This window comes from Triticum aestivum, chromosome 7B, assembly GCF_018294505.1.
Source record: "Triticum aestivum cultivar Chinese Spring chromosome 7B, IWGSC CS RefSeq v2.1, whole genome shotgun sequence".
Classification (NCBI taxonomy): Eukaryota; Viridiplantae; Streptophyta; class Magnoliopsida; order Poales; family Poaceae; genus Triticum; species Triticum aestivum.
The window spans coordinates 214,615,730-214,638,098 of record NC_057813.1 but is presented as its reverse complement, the minus strand read 5'-3'; the positions used below and the strand labels follow the sequence as shown (position 1 = coordinate 214,638,098).

General features: G+C 47.4%; 1 protein-coding gene across 1 annotated transcript; it reads left to right on the top strand.

The window, feature by feature from the left end:
* The first annotated feature begins 17,346 nt into the window (after nucleotides 1-17,346).
* LOC123158889 (nascent polypeptide-associated complex subunit alpha, muscle-specific form) lies at nucleotides 17,347-20,106 on the top strand. Its single transcript, XM_044576701.1, has 3 exons — nucleotides 17,347-18,573; nucleotides 18,674-18,787; nucleotides 19,643-20,106. Exons 1-3 carry the CDS (start codon nucleotides 17,473-17,475, stop codon nucleotides 19,790-19,792), a joined length of 1,365 nt encoding a protein of 454 aa, XP_044432636.1. The 5' UTR covers nucleotides 17,347-17,472; the 3' UTR covers nucleotides 19,793-20,106.
* Nucleotides 20,107-22,369: the final 2,263 nt, after the last annotated feature.

Sequence of the window (22,369 nt, the reverse complement as noted above, 5' to 3'; positions counted from 1 at the left end):
GCGGGCCGCGCCCTGGGCACGCGCGGCACCAACCGCGCCGGACCGTCCCGCCCCCGCTCTCCTTCCCCGACCGCTCCACCCCGGGCCCCCGTCGAGCTTCACCACGCCCGGGCACGCGCTTGCCGCGCCCGCGACCTCCCGTGACCGCACCCCCGGCCTCCTCTCCCTCCGGTGACGCTGGCCCCGTGCTTCCCCGCCTCGGCCACGCGCCCGGCCACCACCGTCGCCCGCTCGCCCTCAGGCCTCGTGCCGCCCGGCCCTGCTCTCCGGCATCGATGCCGCCGTCGCTCGGGTCGCCCCGGCGGCGCCCAGCGCCCTGCGCCCATTCCTGGCCGGCGTCGTTCCTCGCCATGGCCACCGGCCTCCCTCGCTGGCTTCCTCCTCCCCTGAACCCCCCACCTCGTCCCGGCCTCGCTTCGTCCGCCCCGACGCACCGTCCTGGCCACCCCCCTTTGCTCGCCGCCGTCATGGCAGCTCCTGCCGGCCCGCGTCGCCGGTGGCGCCCTGCTGCTCCCCCGTCGGCGTTTTCCCCTCCGGTGGCCGCCCGGCCTTGCCCCGGTCGTCCTCGCCCCCGCGATTTGGGCGAATGCCCAGTCGGGGCCACACCCGCCTCGCCCCGCACCACACCCGTGGCCCGACCCGCAATGGCCTCTGTGCACTGACCACAGGGGCCCCACGCCCATAACATTTTATTAAAAAAAAGATAGAGATTAAAAATAAAATTAATAAATAAAAATAAAAATGATTAATAAAATTATTAGTTAATTAATTAATTAATTATCTAATGAATTAATTTAAGTTAATTAATCCGGTTTAATTAATTTAATTAACTAGTTAGGTTAATTAAATAGTAATTAAATTAGCTAATCTGTAATTAACCTAAACAGAGAATGACAGATGGGTCTCACTGGACCCACACGTCAGGTTGACCAGGTCAATGGTCAACGTTGACTGCTGACATCACTCTGATGTCATGCTGACGTCATCATTTACTATTCTGGATAATGTTAGATTAAATAATTAATTAAATCCAGAAATTAATAAAATCTTTAGAAAATCATATCTTTTAATCCGTAACTCGGATTAAAATATTTTCAACATGAAAGTTGCTCAGAACGACGAGACGAATCCGGATACGCAACCCGTTCGTCCGCCACACACCCCTAACATATCAAACTCGTAACTTTCCCCCTCCGGCTCCTCTGTCCGAAAACACAGAACACCGGGAATACTTTCCCGGATGATTTCCCCCTTCGCCAGCATCACCTCATACTGCGTTAGGACACACCTAGCACCGCTCTTTGTCATGTCTTGCGTCGTCTTGCTTATGTTTGCACTGTATTTATTGTTTCTTCCCCCTCTTCTCTTCGGTAGACTACGAGACCGACGCTGCTGCTGCCCAGTTCGACTACGGAGTTGACGACCCCTCTGTCTTGCCAGAGCAACCAGGCAAGCCCCCCCCCCCTTGATCACCAGATATCGCCTATTCTCCTCTATACTACTTGCATTAGAGTAGTGTAGCCTGTTACTGCTTTCCGTTGATCCTATTCTGATGCATAGCCTGACATTGTTGCTACATCTGTTGATACCTTACCTGCAATCCTAAATGCTTAGTATAGGATGCTAGTTTATCATCATTGGCCCTACATTCTTGTCAGTCTGCCTTGCTATACTATTGGGCCGTGATCACTTGGGAGTTGATCACGGGTATATATTATACGTACATACATACTATACAAATGGTGACTAAAGTCGGGTCAGCTCGAAGAGTACCCGCGAGTGATTCACGGATTGGGGGCTGAAAGGACCTTTGTCCCGACGGCCCTCTGTGTGGATCTTTGTGGCGGAGCGACAGGGCAGGTTGAGACCGCCTAGGAGAGAGGTGGGCCTGGCCCTGTTCGGCGTTCGCGGATACTTAACACGCTTAACGAGATCTTGGTATTTGATCTGAGTTGGCTACGAGCCTATACGCACTAACCATCTACGCGGGAGTAGTTATGGATATCCCGATGTTGTGGTATCAGCCGAAGCACTTCAGACGTCAGCGACGGAGCGGCGCGCGCCGGATTGGACTGGAACACCTGCTAGGCTAGGTCTGCTTCCGGCCGCCCTCGCAACGTGCAGGTGTGCTATGGGCGATGGGCCCAGACCCCTATGCGCTTAGGTTTAGACCGGCGTGCTGGCCTCTCTGTTTTGTCTAGGTGGGGCTGCGACGTGTTGATCTTCCACGGCCGGGCATGACCCAGGAAAGTGTGTCCGGCCAAATGGGATCAAGCGTGCTAGGTAAGTTGGTGCACCCCTGCAGGGAAGTTAATCTATTCGAATAGCCGTGATCTTCGGTAACAGGACGACTTGGAGTTGTACCTTGACCTTATGACAACTAGAACCGGATACTTAATAAAACACACCCTTCCAAGTTCCACAGACAACCCGGTGATCGCTTTTCTACAGGGCGACGAGGAGAGGATCGCCGGGTAGGTTTATGCTATGCGATGCTGCCTGGAGATGCTACTTGGAGATGCTACTTGGAGGACTTCATCCTACTCTCTTCTACATGCTGCAGGACGGAGGCTGCCAGAAGCGTAGTCTTCGACAAGATTAGCTATCCCCTCTTATTCTGGCATTCTGCAGTTCAGTCCACTGATATGGCCTCCTTACACATATACCCATGCATATGTAGTGTAGTTCCTTGCTTGCGAGTACTTTGGATGAGTACTCACGGTTGCTTTCTCCCCCTTTTCCCCCTTTCCTTTCTTTCTGGTTGTCGCAACCAGATGCTGGAGTCCAGGAGCCAGACCAACCGACGACGACTACTACACTGGAGGTGCCTACTACTACGTGCAGCCCGCTGACGACGACCAGGAGTAGTTAGGAGGATCCCAGGCAGGAGGCCTGCGCCTCTTTCGATTTGTATCCCAGTTTGTGCTAGCCTTCTTAAGGCAAACTTGTTTAACTTATGTCTGTACTCAGATATTGTTGCTTCCGCTGACTCGTCTATGATCGAGCACTTGTATTCGAGCCCTCGAGGCCCCTGGCTTGTATTATGATGCTTGTATGACTTATTTATGTTTTAGAGTTGTGTTGTGATATCTTCCCGTGAGTCCCTGATCTTGATCGTACACATTTGCGTGCATGATTAGTGTATGATTGAATCGGGGGCGTCACAAGTTGGTATCAGAGCCGACTGCCTGTAGGAATCCCCCTTCCACACTCCTTGGCTGAAGTCGAGTCTAGTCACTACAAAACTTTTACTAACATGGTGGTGAGTCTTACGGGCCCACGTCGCCATTTGGGTGGTATTAGGATCTTTTACTCCTCGACCTTTACTCTGGGACTTTGATCTCTCCTCTATTCGGGTTAAATGATTTTACTAACACCGACTCTAGGTTCTCGAAAACGCTTTCTCCCGGAGAGCCCCTTCAGTCCAGATGATCGCCGACTGCACATGAAGATTTCAAAGTTACTTTCCGATATTCTTTCGGGACTGCCCATTGCTTTTGCAATTCACTACCACCAAAATATCCCTATGAATAAATTCATACACCGTTCTTACTTAGTCCCCAGTTGCTCTTTTTATTACAAGATGCCCTGAAATACTCATTGTTGTTCTTAGAATACTTATGCCTACTGCCTTGCAGTTCCTTACCACCTGAATACCCCTACGGATAATTTCTCACACTTATCGAGTATCCGCTCATCCCCAGTTGATTCATGTATTTCACAAAAGTCTTCGAAATGCCATTCGATCTTTCGAAAATCCCGAGCAGCCTATTGCTCTTGAAATTCTTGCTTGCTTGCATTATGGTTAATCCCATAAGTCTCGTAATCAGATTGACATCCCTTGTCATTATCATTTGGGTCCGTTGATTCAATATGTTGTGAATGCTCGCAATCCTCAATCAGGTCCTAGAATTCATCCCTCCGGCTCAGACGTCATTTTGGACATGAGCTGGTTCTCAACCAATTAAATTGCCATCGGTTGTACCCCTAAGTCTATTCAACTATTCTATCCTTAACCAGAGCATTTGCTTCTGATCCCTTGAATTGGAAATCATAAATCCTTTGCGATTGAGCTTTGAATTAGTCAATTGTTCTATCATATGATATCCTTGCATTCTTTCTTCTTCTGGTTGAGTACCGATGCTCACATCAGATCCCTTATGGACCACCAGATCCTTTGTTGGATTTTATCTGACAACGCCCTTCATATTCAATAACCTTGTGAGCCTTTCCTCGGATACATAATGCCTTTGGTAAATTGTATCCTCTGCTTTCTCAACCATGCTCTGCCTTCGAGTTTGAGCTAATTACTCCTAAAGATTGTGGTATATGTTTCTAAGGTGCCCCGATGGGTTGAACATATACCTTCCTTAATTTTTGTGAACCCAAAAGTCTTCATGGGTCATAACCTTCTAGTATTCCGCCAGTTAAACTTTCAAACTCTAAACATTCTTAACTGAGAGAAGTGAATGGAAGGTTATGCATTGAGGAAGTGGGAGTCGACCTTGAACCTTTGTGTTCATGCCCATGGACACGATGTAGATCTTTTCATTAAAGCTTCTCTTAAATTAATTATTCCTTGGTATAAGCTCATATTATATCTAGGATCTGGCCTTTTGCAATCGTGGTTTCGACCATGTTCTCCTTTAAATACCATTTCTCGTGCAAGTTTAAGCACTTGTCTTCTGCAAAGCGATACCCTAGTCCAACCTCTACTTTGATCTGTCATCGAGTATTACCCCCTGGTATCTCGAGATTATCATGGAACTGCATAACTTCTTATGACTTCTTCATCAAGTACTACATTCTCACTGATTCCAATTTTTCTCGGGCTCTGAGTTATTAAACATTCAAAGACACCAACAACTGAACCGAGTCTGCACTATGGTTCAACAACTTTTAGTAACCTTCTTTACTTACGAGTTTGTAACCGATCACATAATTTCTAGCCTGTTCGGCTACATCATTACCGTGCTAATTTTAATTGTGCTACTTGGTCATTCCCGGAGCACAAATTTCGACGGTGAGTTAATCTTACATCGATCTTCCTCGTCATATCATTTCTCCTTGAACAGCAAACTTGATTTCGAGTTTGTGTCGTACCCTCGGTTCCATTAACCTTTCGCTTCATCATTCCTTTGACTTGATGTCATCGCCGATCTATTACATCTTCGTGGAGCCTCTCGACAAAATTTGTCGTGATCATCATCAACATCTTGACTCCTTCCTGGATATCAATTGAATTCATGATGAGAAATACCATCCTTGCCCTCGATGATTTGTGTTGTCATCGACCACTTTAATGCCTCCCCTCCAACACAAACTTGTTCGTGTTATGTGTTATACCTTGAGTTCCTTGCTATCCAGCCTTTGTTCTTAATTACCTTGGAGTATTACCATCTCTTTTGTCAAGAATGTGGTGAGAATTTCACCACCTCTTCAAAATTCTTGATATAATAATACTCCTCGCCATCTCCGTTCATTCCTTGGACCCTGTATTGTTTTTTTAACCGGAATACCGACAATTGAGCTATGACGTGTGAATTCAAAACTTCTAGCAACCCTATTGCTTTGAAGTTAATGGTCGATAGTTCATTCTTAGACTATTGGTTATGGAATCACCATTTTAACATTGATCATGCTACCTAACCCCATATTTCGGGTGCACCTTTCAACCATTGTTTAATTGAGTATGTTTTCCTCGAGCATACCTCATTATGTCATCTGATCTGACAAATGTTATCTCCTTATTCACATAGTTGTGGAAATCCATCCTTTTGGAAATCTTGAGGACTTGTCGTTGAGTCCATCAGCCACCTCCTCGTCCTCTCCTTGGTTAAATGATGAACTCTTGTTTTGGTACTCGCTTCCATAGTTCATTTCCTGAGAATCTTACAATGACATCTCGTCAATTTGTGTTGCACCTTTTCTTCTCAGGCATCCTGAGTCCGAGGCATCCTGGCACCAATCAGATCTGAATCTCGGTCAGATATGATGATTGGGACATATTTCCAAGAGTTATAACATTGGTCTTTACATGACATGGTAAGATGATGGCATGCCTAGCACACCCGGCCGGAGGCCCTATTGTTATAGTTCCCTTTAGCAATGTTATCCATTCTTCCATGAGGAAACTGTACGAATTATTCTACATGTTGTTCTTGATAAATCCTTCATGTATCCAAAGTACGACCTTTGCTTGAAGACCATGTGAATGCTATCTCGAAGCATGTCTATGGTACTCCGTTTTAAAACAAGAACATTTGAAGCCCAATGCTAAATGTTTCTTGCTCAATTATCCAAACACCGTTGTATGGGTAATGTCATATGTGTTTAAACACATTTTCCTTTCCATTGTTCTGTTTAATCTGATAATCATATTTTTCTTTCCATTTGTTGGGCTAACGTTTCTTGTGATCTATATGATCTAAGCAATAATATTCTCCTGCTTAGGAAAACACCTCGGTTTACAACTCTGTCAGTGTGACCCTGTTACTATTGTTGATGACATTCCGGTGACCATCGATGGACGAGAACTTTGCCTAATGGTCTGCCTCATTCAACGAGCAGGAGAATGGTTCTCTTCGTCCCTCGCCCTTGGTACCGATGTTGTTGCCGACATGACTGACGGGCTATCCTCTGACATGCCTTAATTACATGACCGTGCAATATGTCGGCGTCCTTCCTACTTTTGAACCACATGGTGGGCCCATAACCCATAGTTCCATAGGATCGAAACCTGACTCTCTTGCACCCCCCTGTTCCCAAGGTTGCTCCTCGCGTGTGGCCTTGTATGTAATTCACGAGCCATCTTCCGAGGGATCATCAAATCTGATGCCGGACGCAATACTTATTCCTGATTGCTTTGAGCCCTTTCATGCCCTGTTTTCGGCATCGAATGGTTGCCTGCTCGCTCGAAACTTCCCATGAAACCTCATTACTTTGCTCTTTATAATTTCTTAAGTTTCAATTCGAGAGTTACTTTCTGCCACCTTCCCTGATGATATCGACCAGATAGTCAACCTTGTAGAGGTTCGTTCTCCCAGAATACCCCTTATTCTTTCGTAAGTATGATGGAACCCCCGAAGAAAGGACAACAACTTCATCATGATGCATAGGAATGGAAACATCAACGGTATGGATCGACCTCTTCGAGAAGAGCAACCAAGACCGAGAAGATTCGTTAGAATTTCGTAATTAGAACTTTCCCCCTTACTCCCCTCATAAATCTCGGGACGAGATTTCTTGTAGTGGAGGAGAATTGTGACGCCCGGATAATTAAGCTACAGTAACCCTCTCCTAATGATGCCATGTCACCGTTGTCACTTTAGTTAATCTCGCGATGGTTCAGAAACGATTCAAATTCAAATTTAAAATAAAGACAAACAACAAAAGTTTTCAAACTTTAAAACTAAAATGTTCGAGTCGTGCTAAATAATGCAAAGGTGATTGTGGTGAAGAAACCCCACTTTTATAAAATGTTTAAATACTATCAGATGAATAAAACAGCAGCATAAATAGTTATTTAAATACCTTTTGTAATTAATAAAATGTCAAACTAAATTATTTGAGGACTAGACTTTTTGTGACAATGGCCTAAATTGAATTACTAAATTAGATGCCAAGTATATATTTAAAAAAAAATAAAACAATAGGAAACAAAGGCAAAACATAAAAGAAAACTAACTAAAAGAAAAGAAATAAAAACAAAATCCAAAAATAAATAAAATGGGGGGGAGACAAATACCCCCCTCCCCCCACTGGACCCCTTGGCCCAACTGGGCCATGGCCCAGCCAGGCCGGCCCACGCCTCTGGCCTACTTAGGCCTCCCCACCACCGAACCCTAACCCGTAACCCCCACCGACACCTCTCACTTCCCCCGCACGATCCCCACTCCCCAGCGACAGCCCCCACTCCCCCCTGAAATATCCCCCCTCTCCCCCGATCTGGATCGGGAGGAGACCACCGTCCCGCGCCCGAAGCCGCTCGTCCTCGCCGGAGCGCTCCATCGCCGGCCTGCCTCCTCCTTGTCGACGTCGTCCCCGTCCCCCTCCACAACGGCCCTCCCCGACCTCCACCGAGCCTGCTGCCTCGAACCCTGCGAACCCCGGTGAGGCCCCGGGCTCCCACCCCCTCTCCTCGCACTCCCTCGCCCCGCGACCGTCGCCGCGCCTCGCGTGCTCCGGCCCCGCGCTCACCGCGGGCGGGCCGCGCCCTGGGCACGCGCGGCACCAACCGCGCCGGACCGTCCCACCCCCGCCTCTCCTTCCCCGACCGGCTCCACCACCGGGCCCCGTCGAGCTTCACCACGCCCGGGCACGCGCTCGCCGCGCCCGCGACCTCCCGTGACCGCACCCCGGCCTCCTCTCCCTCCGGCGATGCTGGCCCCGTGCTCCCCCGCCTCGGCCACGCGCCCCGGCCACCACCGTCGCCCGCTCGCCCTCTGGCCTCGTGCCGCCCGGCCCCGCTCTCCGGCATCGATGCCGCCGTCGCTCGGGTCCGCCCCGGCGGCGCCCAGCGCCCTGCGCCCATTCCTGGCCGGCGCCGTTCCCCTCGCCGTGGCCACCGGCCTCCCTCGCTGCTCCTTCTCCCCTGAACACCCACCACCTCGCCCCGGCCTCGCTTCGTTCGCCCCGACGCACCGTCCTGGCCACCCCCCTTTGCTCGCCGCCGTATGGGCAGCTCCTGCCGGCCCACGTCGCCGGTGGCGCCCTGCTGCTCCCCCGTCGGTGTTTCCCCTCCGGTGGCCGCCCGGCCTTGCCCCGGTCCTCCTCGCCCCGGCGATTTGGGCGAATGCCCAGTCGGGCGCCACACCCGCTCGCCCGCACCCACACCCGTGGCCCGACCCGCAATGGCCTCTGTGCCACTGACCACAGGGGCCCACGCCCCATAACGTTTTATTAAAAAAAAGAAAGAGAATTAAAAATAAAATTAATAAATAAAAATAAAAATGATTTAATAAAATTATTAATTAATTAATTAATTATCTAATGAATTAGTTAAGTTAATTAATGCGGTTTAATTAATTTAATTAACTAGTTAGGTTAATTAAATAGTAATTAAATTAACTAATCTGTAATTAACCTAAACAGAGAATGATAGATGGGTCCCACTGGACCCACACGTCAGGTTGACCAGGTCAATGGTCAACGTTGACTGCTAACATCACTCTGATGTCATGCTGACGTCATAATTTACTATTCTGGATAATGTTGGATTAAATAATTAATTAAATTCCAGAAATTAATAAAATCTTTAGAAAATCATATCTTTTAATCTGTAAGTCGGATTAAAATATTTTCAACATGAAAGTTGCTCAGAACGACGAGACGAATCCGGATACGCAACCTGTTCGTCCGCCACACACCCCTAACATATCAAACTCGCAACTTTCCCCCTCCGGCTCCTCTGTCCGAAAACACGGAACACCGGGAATACTTTCCCGGATGATTTCCCCCTTCGCCAGCATCACCTCATACTGCGTTAGGACACACCTAGCACCGCTCTTTGTCATGTCTTGCGTCGTCTTGCTTATGTTTGCACTGTATTTATTGTTTCTTCCCCCTCTTCTCTTCGGTAGACTACGAGACCGACGCTGCTGCTGCCCAGTTCGACTACGGAGTTGACGACCCCTCTCTCTTGCCAGAGCAACCAGGCAAGCCCCCCCCCCTTGATCACCAGATATCGCCTATTCTCTTCTATACTGCTTGCATTAGAGTAGTGTAGCTTGTTACTGCTTTCCGTTGATCCTATTCTGATGCATAGCCTGACATTGTTGCTACATCTGTTGATACCTTACCTGCAATTCTAAATGCTTAGTATAGGATGCTAGTTTATCATCATCGGCCCTACATTCTTGTCAGTCTGCCTTGCTATACTATTGGGCCGTGATCACTCGGGAGTTGATCACGGGTATATATTATACGTACATACATACTATACAAATGGTGACTAAAGTCGGGTCAGCTCGAAGAGTACCCGCGAGTGATTCACGGATTGGGGGCTGAAAGGACCTTTGTCCCGACGGCCCTCTGTGTGGATCTTTGTGGCGGAGCGACAGGGCAGGTTGAGACCGCCTAGGAGAGAGGTGGGCCTGGCCCTGTTCGGCGTTCGCGGATACTTAACACGCTTAACGAGATCTTGGTATTTGATCTGAGTTGGCTACGAGCCTATACGCACTAACCATCTACGCAGGAGTAGTTATGGGTATCCCGACGTCGTGGTATCAGCCGAAGCACTTCAGACGTCAGCGACGGAGCGGCGCGCGCCGGATTGGACTGGAACGCCTGCTAGGCTAGGTCTGCTTCCGGCCGCCCTCGCAACGTGCAGGTGTGCTATGGGCGATGGGCCCAGACCCCTGTGCGCTTAGGTTTAGATCGACGTGCTGGCCTCTCTGTTTTGCCTAGGTGGGGCTGCGACGTGTTGATCTTCCGCGGCCGGGCATGACCCAGGAAAGTGTGTCCGGCCAAATGGGATCAAGCGTGCTGGGTAAGTTGGTGCACCCCTGCAGGGAAGTTAATCTATTCGAATAGCCGTGATCTTCGGTAACAGGACGACTTGGAGTTGTACCTTGACCTTATGACAACTAGAACCGGATACTTAATAAAACACACCCTTCCAAGTTCCACAGACAACCGGTGATCGCTTTTCTACAGGGCGACGAGGAGAGGATCGCCGGGTAGGTTTATGCTATGCGATGCTGCCTGGAGATGCTACATGGAGATGCTACTTGGAGATGCTACTTGGAGGACTTCATCCTACTCTCTTCTACATGCTGCAGGACGGAGGCTGCCAGAAGCGTAGTCTTCGACAGGATTAGCTATCCCCCTCTTATTCTGGCATTCTGCAGTTCAGTCCACTGATATGGCCTCCTTACACATATACCCATGCATATGTAGTGTAGTTCCTTGCTTGCGAGTACTTTGGATGAGTACTCACGGTTGCTTTCTCCCCCCTTTTTCCCCTTTCCTTTCTTTCTGGTTGTCGCAACCAGATGCTGGAGTTCAGGAGCCAGACGACGACTCCTACTACACTGGAGGTGCCTACTACTACGTGCAGCCCGCTGACGACGACCAGGAGTAGTTAGGAGGATCCCAGGCAGGAGGCCTGCGCCTCTTTCGATTTGTATCCCAGTTTGTGCTAGCCTTCTTAAGGCAAACTTGTTTAACTTATGTCTGTACTCAGATATTGTTGCTTCCTTTGACTCGTCTATGATCGAGCACTTGTATTCGATCCCTCGAGGCCCCTGTCTTGTATTATGATGCTTGTATGACTTATTTATGTTTTAGAGTTGTGTTGTGATATCTTCCCGTGAGTCCCTGATCTTGATCGTACACATTTGCGTGCATGATTAGTGTACGATTGAATCGGGGGCGTCACACCTGTGTATGTCCGGGTCTGTCGAGAAGAAAGAATGGATGAGAGAGAAGGAACGAATCGTTATTGTCACTTAGCGGTGGCAACTCTTGTAAATTTCATCAATTGCTGATCAGACGGCTGCGGACTGCTCGGCTCTACTGTATCAACGGCTATAACAATTCGGGTGATGTGGCTTCACGAGAAGCCAAGAAAATCAGCTAGTGGGGTGCCCCTATTTAGATATAGAAGATGAGTGTTAGCGCTCGCACGTGATGGCCTACTGTGCCTTCCCTCTGTTGGGCCTCCCAGTGTTGCTATCCCAAGAGAAGACATATAAAGGACAGAAAATTACCACATACTTTCGTCTAGAATTGCCAGCGGCAGATAGAAAATTCATAAAAAGTCCACATACTTTCATATATTAAAGTTGTCACCCTCTTTCATACCCCTCATTAAAATCCATAACCAATACTCAGTAAAATGCATGTTCAAAATCAAAAGGTTACCATTTTCTTACCATACAAATGTGCACAATTTATGGTGTTATATTGTCATACCTCTCTAATGCTAACCCCCTACCCTCTCAAATCCCGGACTGAAAAAGGTTCAAAAACTTGCCAGAACAAAAATGGGAAAAACTTGCCACACTATTTAAGGTAAAATTAGTAGATCTGGATGGACACATGGCAAAAATTTCTAAAACTTGCCATGTTATCCTTGAATTTCTAAAGTTACCATCTTATCCTTGATTTGTTTCTCTAAAATTTTCCATGTTACCATGTTTTCAAGATTTTCATATTCGTAAGTATAGTTGCCATGGTTTAGAGAACAAATTTGCTAAGATGCCCATGTGTATCCTTGATTTCCAAAAAAAAAACCCATTATATCCCTAAATTTTTCTTAGAAGTTGTCATTACCATATTTTCTTGATTTCTCATACACATGTAGATCGTTTCCGTGATTTACAGAACATTTTGGAAAGTTGCCATGCGTATCACTGAATTTCTAAAGTTGTTATGTTACCATAATTTTAAGTATTTATATACAAACAAATAGTTGTCATGATTTAGCGAATAATTTTTCAAAGGTTGTCATGATTTTGAAGAACCAAATCTCTAAAGTTTCCATGTGACCCATACTAATTTTTGAAAGTTTCCATGGTTCAGAGAACAGAAGTTCTAAATTTTTCAGGTGACCAGTACAAAATTTTCCACATTTCCATGATTGCGAGAGTAAAATTTCTAGAGTTGTCATGTGACTTGTACAAAGTGCACACATGAAAACCTAGAAAAGTTGCCATCCATGAAAAACTAAATTTGCAGGCGAGTGACACAAAACTAACCATGCATAGAAATCGTAAATTACCACACTAGTGACAGAAAACTAACCATAGACATAAACCTTAAATAGCAAGCCTCGTAACAAGGAAAGTAACCATGTATAATCATCTTAAAAAGAAATAAGGGGGTGGATTCTTTTGCATATCCTACATATCCTTCAGACTATGTTGTGGTGTGAAGCTAAAAAACATTGAGATAAACAAAGTGTGCGTATCGTTATGCCTAAAAGTTCACTAGTGATGACAATTTTAGTTCAAGGCATGCTTTTTTTCCACTCCAAAATGGTAGAAGTTGCCGTACGGCAACTATGATGGGATATAGTATATGGTATTTTATGGATCAAAAGAACACGCAAGTGAAAGCAAGGGGGAACACTAATCATGATAAACAAATGGAAATTGCTATAATTTTAAAATGGTAGCAATCGTGGATGAAAACATAGAGTCACCATCCAACTTAGCATATCGTTTCCATGGATGAAAACCTAAACTTATCCTACATGAAACCACTAGGAAAGTTCCCAGAAAATCCACTTTCAAAAAGCATAAAAAAAGTTGCCATATACATATACACCAACAAAAGTGACCATGTTGTGTGCGTATAATTGGCCAAACTTCAACAAGCAGAATGAAATACCGTATGCAACCAACACTAGTTGCCACCTAGCAAGCTGCATACCATTCAAGCTATTAAAAAATTACCGATTAAAAATTGTAAGTAGTTATAGTTGAAACTAACATAAAATCGAAAGTTCATGGAGTCATGGTGGTTCCATAAAATGTAAAGTGGAAAAAATGAGGATCAATTTGCATACAAAAACCTACATGTGGTTGTTTTCACATGGTTTTTTATTAAAATAAGAGCAAAAGGACATAATGAGTGAATACTGGACAGCCAAATGCATACGAAACCAACATTTTTTAATTTTTCATATGGTTACACAAAACAAAACAAAAACACTTGCTGATTAGTTCACTAGATCTGAAATATATAGCAAATCCAACAAGCCGCCCCAACCCCAAAATCCATGTGATTTGATTCCAACGCAAACGCGAAATATTCCCCTCCACTTGTACATTTTTTGAGGAAGGCAATCACATGTTTCTTTCCTTGATTAAGGAGTGTCCAATGCAGGGAAAGATAAAAAAATAATAGAGAACCAGGGTTCAAGAAGACTATTTACATACACCCATTTCTACGACGACACGCCATAGACACCACACTGGAAAATCATTGTTGCATACATACGATTCATGTCTCCTTTGCTTGGTATGTCTATCACCAACACACCCCTACAAACTTCTCTCCCCGTGACGCCCTCATCCACACTTACAACCCCATGAGTGAGCGAGCAATTAGGCATGGGCATAAAAACCGAGCAACCGAAACCGACACCGAATAAACCGAATTTTTGGTTTTTACAATAAATATAGGAAATGTCGGTTTCCACCGAACCGAATTCAGTCGGTTTTAGTATTTACTCGGTTAACCGAGTAACCGAAATCAGCCCAGCCCATACTACAAGCTTTCCCGGCCCAATGACACAAACGCCAAGAGGTTGGACATTATATTAGGTCATGCATGAGCGGATCCCCTAAAAAACTCACACGGTGACGCTCCCACGAGGCCACGACCACGCCTGCACACACACAAAAAAGGTCAAGGGGTCTCGATCCCACTATGCACCCACGCCCGCACGCATCTTCTCCCACACCCCTGACACAAGACTCAGCCGCCGCCTCCGCCATTCTCACTTGACTTGCGACCGACGCACCGCAGCTTCTCTTCTCCCCACCTCTGACGCCAGTTGTCGAAGGACACCCACCTCGCGACCCCACTCCTACACTCCCGCCGTCGGCGCCTAACATCTCCCCCATCTCCGACCGCCGCATCTTGGCTGCACTCCTCACATCTCCCCCATCTTCGACCGCCGCATCAGAGGAGGAGCACACATTCATCCATCCACTCATCATCGCTTCGCCGCCGCTCGAAAAGGATAGGACCAGAGGAGGAGAGCGCATCCATCCATCGCACCATGGTTGCACGCTGAGGAGAGGAACAGAGGCGGAGTGCCCAAATTCGGTTTAAACCGAAAACCGAACCAAATAATCGGTTAACCAATTTTTCGGTTAGCTGGTTTTGCATGTCAATTTCGGTTTCCCGTTTCACTAACCGAACTTAGGAAAAAACCGAACAGCAGAAACCGCCGAACGCCTAGCCTAGCAACTGCCACTAAGGGCCAATTCTTTTGGCAGCTTAAAAAATAAGTCGGCCCCTCCCTAACTTTTTTCATAAGCCGCCTCTCGTGTTCATTGGGGCTTCTAAACTAGATATAGAATAACTAATTTTGAAGCCTCAACAAACTTACAGGACGACTTATTTTTTAAGCTGGGGAGAGGCGGCTTAATTAAGCCACCCAAAAGAACTGGCCCTAAGCATTGTCCATCGTCTACCCATCACGCCCATGGATGGAGGAATCATGACCAACCCCATGCCCTTCCGATTCCACCCCTCGCGGATTCCCTAATATCCTTAGCTCGCTCGCGCCAAACAACCACAAAATCAAGGGAATCGGGCTTACCTCGCTGGGGCAAAAAACACGGGTATGCAACACATGATTTGCTGCATCTATGGATCACAAGGAGGGATGAACCGCTGTGGGGAATGATGACGACATGACCAGCGGAGCGCGCTCACCTTGCCGGGGTGAACACACAGTGCTGCAACGCTTGATTTACTGCCTCCACTGGACACAGGAGGGAGGAACCATGTGGGGAACAACGGCGACACAAATAGGGGAGAGAGAAATTGCGGTGAGGAACGACAACAGTAGGGAGAGGAACAATTGTGACCGAGTTGCATAGATAATGAGGAGTGGTGATGTGAGAAATGAATCGGGGTGTCAGGGAGGAGCCGTGGGAGGAGGAAAGGGAAGTAGTGTGACTTAACTCTACCAAAAGCTGGCGGGTGGAGTGTGTTGCATCCCGCGGCCCACGCTAGTAGATGGTGAGTGAATGGTGGAGATCGCATCACGCGGATAGGTCTTGGAGTGAACAATCTCTCTTTATAATTCCCATAGTTTTTTGCGCCACAATGGTTAGCTAAATTCACATTGTTAGTCTTTGTATGCCATATCATCAAAATACAAGCACAACAGCAATTACTTTAGAGACATTTCATCAACCATAATTGTTGTATATTCTGAGGTCCTGAGAATCCAATGATCAAAGTGGACCCTAGAGCTAGGTTTGAGTACCATCTACATAATTTACTAAAAAAATGTTATATCTATATAAAAAACATTCTAGTGAATGGACACTTTTCGAAATTACATTTAAGAGCCTCTTTGATTCGCATGATTTAAAAAAACATAAGAATAGGAAAAAAATGTAGGATTACAATTCCATGTCCATTTGAATCCTAGAGAAATCTGGTTGGTTTGATTGCATCACAGGATAAACATAGGGTTCTTTCCAAGAGGTTTGAATGGATGCTAAAATGCTTGTAGATGTACAAATCAAATGGCCACTATATAAAAAATTCCTAGGATTGTGAAAATCCTTTAAATCAAAAAAAATCCTAAAAGCATCTCCAGTAGAAGATGTAGATGCAAAAATAAATAACTTTTACATCATGAAGGCCCAAAAACACTACTTCAACAGATGATGTAAATGCAAAAAAACAAATTAAATCACCTTCTTCAAGTGACGTAAAATACAACACTTGGAGATACAAATTTGCATCTCCACCTCCCACGTTATGTAAAACTCCAGTGACACGTCAACCACCACCGCTTCATTTCAGTTCCCCTTGTCTGTCCATCCCCGACCCCACCGGCTATCCCCACCACCCGTCGCGCCGTCGTAGCCGCTAAGGAGCTACCGATTTGAGTCCGTCCCGCCGCACTTCCGCCGCCGCCCTGCTCGTCCACCGTACCATACTGCTACTGCCCCGCTGCTTGATCCGGCCGCTCCACCGCCCTCGCGGCCGGTTCCGTTGGTGCCCACCTCCAAATCGACCGAATTGGCCGCTTCTCTACCGCTGAATCACCGTCGTTCCCCAGCCACGCCGCTTTTCCGCTGCCAAACTCGACCTTCTCGCGCCGCACGACTGTCACCCCGCCACTATCAATCGGCCGCTCGATTCACATCCGTGCTGCCGGCCATTCGAGCTCCCGCCGCCGCGTTCGGCCTCCCGGCTCTCGTCGCTCAGCCGCCGGCACATCTGTTGCCGCATCTCCGTCCGTCGGCGCTCCTCCCGGCTCTCGGCGCTTGGTCGCCGATGCTCATACCAACTTATTTTACATCATCAAATACATCATCTGTTGGAGTAGAAGTTTTACATCACCAAATATACATCATCCATTGGAGCTGAGACTTTTTTAAAAATGTAAAAAACACTTTTATATAAATTAATAAATTATACCACACCCATTTTTACGTCTCTAAATTTGCATTATCTATTTCAGACGCTCTAAGCATGGCTCTTGCTAAAGCTTTCTCTCGGAGCGCCACTTGCTACCTGATCCAAAGCCAACGCGTTCTTAAATAAAGAGAGAGAAAAGCCAACGCTAACAAAAAAGAAAGTGATACTAAACCAATTTTACAAAGTGACAAAAAAGGAAAAACCCCAACCCAAAGCCAACGCTGGTCAGTTATAAAACTGAGAAGGTCGACGCCAAACCAACCAAGTAACCAACCAACCAACCACTTCCTTCCGAGACCAACCACCACCACCACCACGCAAGAACCGAAGAACTCGGGAGCGCCGACGATGGAGATGATGGCGGCCGACCTCCACCGCAACTTCTTCCTCGCGCCGTCGCCGCACCACCTCGCCGAGCTCCGCATCGATCCCCAGCACTCGGCGGTCACCTTTTCCGCGCCAGGTGGCGTCGCCGGGCCCGGGGGACGCAAGCGCCGCTGCCTCCTCCCGCCCGCTTCGCCGCGCAAGAAGTTGCTGGTTGAGCTCCACCCCTTCGACTCCTCGCCCTCCCCCTCACAGCCGCCTTCGCCGCGCCTCTCCCCGAGCACCGCGCCGCCTTTGCTGTCGCGCACGGGGTCCCCCGCCGGTGACTTCTCATTCCCGTCGATGCGTCCGTGTATCGGTGGTAGCGGCGGCGGCAATGGGGGCAACATCTTCGCGTTCTTGGAGGACACGCCCAGCACGCCGTCTCCGACGGGCTCCAGTGTCAGCGCCCTATCGTTCTTGGCTCCACCGGGGCAGCCGACAACGCCCACGGGCGGCACCTTGAGCGGCGGGCTCACGTTCATGGGTTCGCCACAGAAGCCGACGGCGGGCCCCACTGCCAACGGTGGATTCATGTTCTCGGCTTCGCCGGAGCAGCCGCTCACGCCAACGAGCTCTTCTGCCGGCGGCGGCCTCGCGTCCTTGTCTACCGAGCCGTCCCTGTCACCCAGGGAATACCACGGCGGGCGCGCCGTGGCGTCCTTCCCTTCCCCGACACACGCGCGCACGGGCTCCGCCGATAGCGGTGGCTTGGCTTTCTTCCCTTCGCCGGGCCCCCCCATCGGGCAGGCAAGTTCTCCGACATCCCCGTCGTTTGTCTTCTCGGCATCGAAGACTTTTGCGCCGCTCGTGCGCAACTCTGGCGGCGGCAGGAAGAAGAGGCCGCGGCGACAACAAGGCATCGTGAGCACGCTCCGCGGGAGCCTGCGGCAGTGGGACCTGCCGCAGCAGGCCATTGAGCCGCCGCAGAAGGTTGTCAAGACGTACGCCTTGGTCACCGCCGGCGAGACCTCCCGCTCCTCCATCCAGTCCGGGTCATCGGCCAGGCCGTGCTGCACGTTCTTCACCTCGCCGGCGAAGGCCACTCCCGCGAACGGCGAGACCTCCCGCTCCTCCCGCAAGCAGGTACTACGATGATTCACCGCTCCTGTTCTTCTGCATCTTGCAATTCTTGATTCCTTTGTCCGTTGCCTCTGAATCTGATGTGCCGATTGGATCGCCGCAGGAGGCCAGGAAGGCCTGCAGTGAGGCATCCAGCTCGACTTCGCCATGCGGGTCGCGCTCCACGTTCGTCCCATCGCCGGCGAAGCATCCGTCAGCTGGGAAGGCGAGCGAGCAGGTAATGCCTTACGCTTTCTGTTGTTCATTTTTCCATTTCATTTCCTGATCAGCGTTGTAGTTTAGAAGCCAAACATACTGTCATCTGAAGCTTATTATCTCATCGGTGTAATTAGCATGCTTGAACATCATATAATTGCTTTGCTTTGTGATCGATCATCATACTGTACTCTCCAGTTCCCCAGGCTTGAACATTTTGGTCAGTGTAACCTGATCATTTCTTAGCTTCTTCATAATTGATTACTCCCTCCTTCCATCTATATAGGGCCTAATGTGTTTTTCAAGACCTCATTTGACTATTGATAAGATTAATAAGACATGAGATGTATAATATGAAAATTATATTATTGGAAGCTCCTTTCATGTATGAATTTGACGGTATGCTTTGTGTAACTTGCATGTCATATATTATTGCTCTAACACTTGGTCAAAATTGGCCTCGAAAAACACATTAGGCCCTATGTAGATGGAAAGAGGGAGTAGATACTTTTGGAGACAGACATACTGCTATCTGAAGCTTATGGTCTCATGTGCACAGCTCAACATTTTGATTAGTATACTCTGCATCCTTGACATACTTGAACCTGATCATTTCTTTGCTTAGTGACCGATCGAGCAGATACACTTAGAGCTAAACATACCGCTATCTGAATCTTATGATCTCTGCGAATAAGTTTTAATCCTGTGCCTCATATTTCTTGATTCAAAGATCACTTCAATTAGATGTCTGCAGAACATTCAAAAAGATATCTGCAGAACATTGCATGTGTTTCCTACAGTTTATACAGTTTTCTTAGTTTCTTTCTTCATTTTGGTAAATCTGTTTCCTGATGACATCCTTACCTGCACTGCACAGCATCGGGAGGTGGAAGTATCCAGCGTTGCCGGGGATAGTCCCACTCTCATACCAGCCGCGCCAGCAGCCTGCACCGGCGCCGAAGTGGTGGTGCGCGTGACCTGCGCTTGTGGCGTCCACAAGGAGTTCTGCTTTGACCACCGCCACTGAATAATGCTGAGACTCTGTTTTTGCATTATCGACGGATCGGATTAGTCCGTACTTGGCAGTCTTTTGCGCTTTCCACTCGACTAGCAATTTGCCGTGCCCCTGACCTGATTTTTGGCCAGTTGTAACTGCGTTATTTTGCTTATCAAAGTGGTACTAATAGAGTGGAATTCATCATAGGAATTGAACAATTTTTAGTCAGTCGTATGCAATTTTTAGTCACCGAACTCAGGAAACGCGAATGTGGGTAGATTTCTGTACCCAGTCAGCTACGGCTGGACCATGTTTTCGATGGAGACGTATTAAAGTTGTTCCGACGCAGTGTGGTTTGACCATATTTGACCGTCCAGTTCGACGGAGAAGGACCACATCGGTGACAGTGGGATTTCTCGGACGGTTTTCTGCAAAATTTCCAGTCCCAAATACGTGTCCCTACTAGTTCAACACCCGTCGGCTTCTCTGGCCCGCCGGAGTTGTCGGTTCCGGCCATGGGGTGGCGCAGCGGCTGCTATGCTTGAGAAGGCGGCCGAGGGGGAAACACATGCACTGCCATCACTACGTTTTTCATTATAATATACTCCCTCCGATCTCAAGTGTCTCAACTTTATGCAAATTTTAGTACAAAGTTATACTAATATTGAAAAATTTATTTTGAAACGAGGTATGACTCACGGATTTATTGTCACATGCTTATATAGATAGTTTCGTATCGCTTGACACAATTACTCACTGCTCATCATTGATTTGTTTAGCATTTGTTATATGCGAAACGTGATCATTGTAATCACCTGGTATACTAATAGAGGCATTCATATAAAGTTCTCATCGTGATCATAGACTGAGTTATGATTACATTTAGTTGAAATATGTCATTATAGGAGCATGGTTAATAATACAGCCAACACTCGGCTATAAAGAGTTAGACATGTCATATAAAGTCAACATAATAGCTGACATGTACAATACTAAGTTTTAAATATGTATTACTCCCTCAATTTCATAATATAAGACATTTTTTGACTGCACTAGTAAAGAGTTGGCAAGTAGTAGTGTCAAGAAACGTCCTTACATTATGAGACAGGTGAGTACTTTGTAAAGAGCTGGTCCACCTTAGAATCTCGCAAAGTGTCTTGGTCTTGTGTTGTAGCTGGCTAGTAGTACTAACTTACAGCCCGCTTCTCTTCTCTCCCATCCAACTAAGCAAAGATAAATTGTTTTAGTCATTATAACCTGCTTATATCATCTTATTGTATTTGCTCTCAGAGAGCGACGTTTTGGAGCTCGGTGCATCTACGCCCATGTGAATTGTAAATTTAGAAAAATAGCAAAAAATTCATAAAAATGAAAATTTTACACATGAAAGATTAGAGCCTTCTCTAGGCGCTTGCAAATTTTCGCGCCGAGATGACATTCGAGGAGCTCTGTAAAAGAAAACAAAGCTCCAAAAATGACCAAAATTGCAACAAAATTCGAGCTTCTTCTTTTACCGAGCTACTCCCTCGTCACCATTTCAAAAATCTTTTTTTGTTTTACTTCAATTTACTGTTCATTCATGGAGCATCTGAGCTTGAGATCACAAATGATTTTTTTTGTCATTATAAATTATATTGATCATTCTTAGAAAGTGTTTGCTTTTATAAAAAAGATAAATAAAAATCACTATGGTGGTGTCACTGAAGTGAAAAACAAGAGGAAAAGAAAAGAAATAAAAGAGGACAAGAAAAGAGCAAAAATGGAGAAAAGGGTGACATGTGTCCGCTTGTGAGCGAGTAAGAGCGAGAGGGGAGGGGGGAGGAGAATGGCGCCACATCATGCATTGTGAAATAGAAAAGTTTCATGAATGTATACTAGTGGAGACTTTAAATTAGGGCATCTCCAACACGGACTCGCAAATTTGCTCTGTTATCCGTCGTAGATAGGAGGACTAGTCAACGGACACGGATACGGGAAGCGTCCATCCAACCCTGACCGCATACATTTCAAGCCAGGTTTCAACTAACCGGACGAAATTCATGCAAACACGATGTATTTTCATATAAAACCAGACGACTTTCATTACATTTCGAACATTTTTAATTACATTTAGAACCAAAAAAGTGGCCCGAGCCTAAAGCTATCCTACGGCGGCGGTCGTCGTCCGCTTCCTTTGTATTCCGCATCGGCGGCCGCGTCCTCCATCTGTCGTCTCCATGAACGTCGACGGGGTTCAAGACTCGTGAAGTGGAGGTTGGGATTCCTGCAAGGAAGCGTGGAACATGGGAGACGGAACGGCCCACTTGGGACACAATGCCCTGCCGCCTCCCATGCCCTACTCATCCTCGGAGGAGTCTGCGACTTGTCCGTTGCCAGCGCCGATGGACATGAGGTCGGTGCTGACCGTGGATGGTCTATCACTGTCCACCTGCCACGTGCGCCCCCGAAAGTTGAACGACAACGCATAGGACGCGCAGCTGGCGGCGTTGGAGTCCTGGATTGTCTGCGCCGCCAGCACGTGTGTGTCCGCGTTCGGCTCCGGCTGCACGCGCTCCTCGTAGAGAGCCAGCAACTCCGCAACAAAGTTCGAGTTCGCCACGGCCATGG